This window comes from Merops nubicus, unplaced genomic scaffold (genome assembly GCF_000691845.1).
Source record: "Merops nubicus isolate BGI_N331 unplaced genomic scaffold, ASM69184v1 scaffold28821, whole genome shotgun sequence".
In the NCBI taxonomy this organism is placed as follows: Eukaryota; Metazoa; Chordata; class Aves; order Coraciiformes; family Meropidae; genus Merops; species Merops nubicus.
Window position 1 is genome coordinate 762 of NW_008588067.1, and position 4,137 is coordinate 4,898.

General features: G+C 59.3%; 1 protein-coding gene across 1 annotated transcript in view; it reads right to left on the reverse strand.

Moving 5' to 3' along the window:
- The window catches only part of LOC103781443 (glutamine synthetase), a gene marked incomplete at its 5' end in the record, with an annotated part of 4,768 nt that extends 635 nt beyond the window's left edge, over positions 1-4,133 (reverse strand). The window contains 4 exons of the mRNA XM_008949163.1: positions 635-762; positions 1,624-1,770; positions 3,345-3,506; positions 4,073-4,133. Coding sequence (XP_008947411.1) covers positions 635-762; positions 1,624-1,770; positions 3,345-3,506; positions 4,073-4,133 — 498 coding nt within the window. The remainder of the gene's footprint in view (positions 1-634; positions 763-1,623; positions 1,771-3,344; positions 3,507-4,072) is intronic.
- Positions 4,134-4,137: the final 4 nt, after the last annotated feature.

Genomic DNA, 4,137 nt, shown 5'->3' on the forward strand with positions numbered 1-4,137 from the left:
GTTTGGTTTTGTTTAGGGCTCGTGGCAGGGCCGGGCCCAGCCGAGCCCGGGATGCAGAAAGCAGCCAAGGAGGACCCTGGAAAAGCCAGGGCAAACAGCAGGGTCGTTAAAAGTCCTGCCTCAGCTACACTGCAGATAAGCCCCCTGCTTATCGCCACCACATCAGCAGCAGGAGTCAGCGATCCGGAGGCTGCGGGGGCCAAATCGCCGTCTGGCCGCCCGCCTAATGCAATCAGGGACTCCCTCCAGCCAACTCCTAAATAAACCCAAATCCTCCCCAAGGCCACATCCCGGCTCCAGGGGTAGGGGGGCAGGACTCAGGCACCCATCGCACCACACAGGGGAAGGAAAGCCAGGGGAGCACCCAGCTCCTCACAGCCTGCAGGAGCTCAGGCCGAGCTGTGTGAGGAGCTCGCCTGCAATTTCACTTCCCTGCCCCAAAAAGCAGAGATTTGCACAACAGTGTGAGTTAGGAGAAAATCAGTCAGGTACATTTTCATCCTAGGAGGGCAACTGCTCCCATCTAGACAAAACCAGTGTGAGGGACACTGGATTTAGCATCCTGGAGTTGCTGGGTTACTCCAGTCCTGTGATAACTGGTATCCATCACTAGAAAGAGGGGCTCCACACGTACCTGGGAGGGCATCACCTCTGCATTGGTGCCACAGATCTTCACCCCCGCGTAGAGACAGGCCTTGTAGTGGGACTCCACGATATCACGCCCATACACCTTATCTGCCCCAACCCCACAGTAATAGGGGCCTGGAAAGGAAAGAGGAGTCACCACCCAAGTTGAGTTTTGGGAGCAACAAGAGCATTGCAGGACAATCCCACCACTCCCAGGTCCCAGCCACCATCTGCAGAGGATTTATGGGAGTTAAATGGTGTTGCCCTCCACAGTGCATCAAGCCCCCGACCCCTGCTCCAGGACCAGCAGCGTGAGCAGTTAATCTGTGCAGCCTCAGGCTTATCTAGGCAGTTAAACAGGACTTGTAAGGCATCAGCTGGGAGGTAGCCAGAAGATAAGGAGAGCTTGGCTTGGTCTGCCCTGCGGCACCTCGCTGACCCTCGGAGCACATCAAGCATCCCAGACTGTTCTGACAACAGCCAGCATTGTTCATGGCTAGAAAATTCAACTCAAATTCAACTCAGCCGTGGTTTTACGCAGCTCTTCCTCATTCAGAAAGGTCAGACGAAGACCTTCTCCCTGCCTGGGGGAAAGGCCATGTCGAAAGCAGCCGGTCCCCACAAAACGCTGGCTGGGTCAGGTTGGGAAAGCCCCAGCCCTCTCCCAGGAGGCAGCTGAGGCACCAGGGCTCAGAGGGCATGGTGTGCCAGCCCTTTCCCACGCAGCGCTGGGGAGGAGGTTTCTCCAGCTGAGTTCTCCAGCCCTTGCCAAACAAGTCCTGCAGCCGAGCTGTTTGTGTAAGCAGGGTCCGGGGGGAGCAGCATCCACAGCTCCTGACCTCATCCCCGCTCCTGCCCCGTGCCAGCCATGCCAGGAAAGCTGCACCCAAGGCTGGGGATGGGATGCCTGCCCTCAGGCAGCACCCCCAGGCAGCAGGGTGGGAGCCGAGGGCAGCGCTGGGGGTGAGGAAGGGACCTACCCCTCCCACCACTCACCCTGCGGGCCGGGGAAGCCGTTGTCGGGCCAGCCGTAGGGGTGCCCGTTGATGCCCAGCAGCGTGTACTCCTGCTCCATCCCAAACCACGGGTGGCTGTCCTTAACCAAGTCCATAACTTTCTTGCACGTGTGTCTCAGGTTGGTCTCTGGGAGCAGAGAGAGGTCCGGGTTAGTCTGGTGCCGTGCCAAGTGCTTCCCACAGAAGCCTTAAAGAAACCGGGGAGCGAATCCCTACTTCCCACAACACTCCCTGCTCACTGGTTCCCTCCTCACAGAGCTACTCCATCACCAGAGCATCAGGCCACTAGCCAAGAGGGTTTAATTAGCCATGAGGTGGTCCATGAACATCCTCCTCTTACACACCAAGAGACCAGAAGCCATACCCCAGCCCTGTCCTACAGGCATCCAGCAGATCTGGCAACAAGGACAAGACATCTCCCATCACTACTGCACCCTAAACAGATCCTGTTTCTACCAGTCTCAGCTTAATTATCCTCATTTTCCTCCATCTCAGTGTTGTTATCATCCAGGCTGGCTGGCTATGCTCAGGGCAACCAGGGCTTTGCCAGGAAGATACAGATATCAGAGAATTATCCTGATACAGGACAACGTGCCAGGCAAGGGAAATGAGAGCTTGGACAGAAACAGTGGGGGCAAAGTAGGCTGAAAAACTGTTGTCATAGGACAGGCAGTCTCCAGGCTGCAAATTCTGCCTTTAAATCACAATAAAAGACTCCAGAGCAGCTATGACACATGCCCAGAGCATGGAGCTGGAGAGGAGCAGTGGCATCTCCCTTGCACTGGTGGGAGAAGGTAGGAGAAGGGTGGATTTTACACACTCCCAGAGCCCACACAGCCCTTAACATCGTGGAGACCCACCCCAGGAAGAGCTGGAGGGTGCACCCCTCTTGTCTGCAGGGTGGTGCAGGGCTCTGGGCTGAGCTCTCTGCCCCAGCCCCAGGGCCAGGAGCTCCAGGGCCAGGAGCTCTCTTTACAGGCTGCTGGGGCAGGAGCTGCCGGGCAGGAATCTCAACCAGGGCGCTTTCCCTGCGGCTGAGAGGCACGACGCCGCTGGAAGAGGAACCAGCCCCCTCTTTCACCATCGCTGCCCACAGCCTCTGCCCTGCATCACCCTGCAGATGCCGTCCCCTTCCCCCCACGCACCCTGCCGGGACGTGGCCTCGCCTTCCCGGCAAATATCCCCCCGGGGAGCCTCTCGCTCTGTCCCTGCAGACCAGCTGCCCCTCCTCCGGCCGGGGCTTTATCGCTCGGACGGGCCGGACACGGGGCCCGCCGAGTCCTGCCTGCGGCGATAAGAGCCAGCGCCGGCGCTCGCAGGAGGTCACCCCGAGCTCCCCGCAGCGCCCCAGCGCCTCCTTCCTCTTCTGCAGCCGCCCGTCAACGTGCTAACCCCCCCCGGCTTCCTGCTCCCCCGCGGTAACCCTGCAGCCCCAGGGCTGGGTGTGCCAGGCTCAGAAACAGGGTGACGCCTTGGGCCACCGAGCGCTGCCAGCCCCACGGCTCGCTGCTCTCCTCCTCGCCCTGCTAGAACAGGTTCCCCCTGCAAACCACCGCTGCCACCCGAATTTCGGAGCCTCGGGCCAGGTGCTCGGCACCGAGCTGCTCCCCAGGGCCAGTGGTTCAGCCCCTTGGAGAGATGACACCCAAAATAACAACAAGCGACCCTCAGGAGCTGGGGGTGCATGATGGAGCTGCTCACCTGCAGGTTTCCTGTTGTACTTGAGCACTTCGCAGAGCACCAGCTTGTTGGGGTCCAGGCAAAAAGGGTCCCTGAACATGCGGACGGGCACCAGGAACATGTCACTGTTGGAGCCCTCTGCCTGCGCCGTGCTGGAGCCATCGAAATTCCACTCGGGGACATCTGCGAGGCAGGAGGGGGACAGAGTGGGGAGCGGGATTGGGAAAGGGCGTCTCTCATACAGCTTGTGCCGAGTGCTGGTGGATTAGACCTGGGATGGAGTGCCCAGAGGGCACCGAGTGCCACGGGACAATGACCACAAAGGTTTCCTTGCACATCCCCGGAGCTCAGCAGTGATCTACAGCTGTGTTCACCCCCCACCCAGCACCATCAGGGCACAGGCAGGATCAACGCTGGCCACTTCACCTCCCTCTGCCAAACCCCTTCCGGATGCCAACACGACTCCATGGCTGTTTACCTGGTGGAAAGGGGTGAGGATCTCATCCTGCCCTTCCCACCCAACGCTAATGACGGAGATTATGGATTAAGCAAACCACAGCAATGTAGGCCAGATATTTATCCTGCTGCTTGATACAACCCCACAAGAAACTTCAGCAGCTATCACCAGCGTGCCACTCAGCCAGCGAGTGCCAACTCCCACCACACAAAGCACACCAGAACTCTTCCCCGGTGATGCTCGGGGCTCCACCATGCCACCCATCATCTGGAGGGGCAAGCAGCAGCATTACCTTTGATGCTCTTGGGCTCCTTATCGAGGGTCCTGCTCTTGCAGCGCACGCCCTCGCCGCTGCCG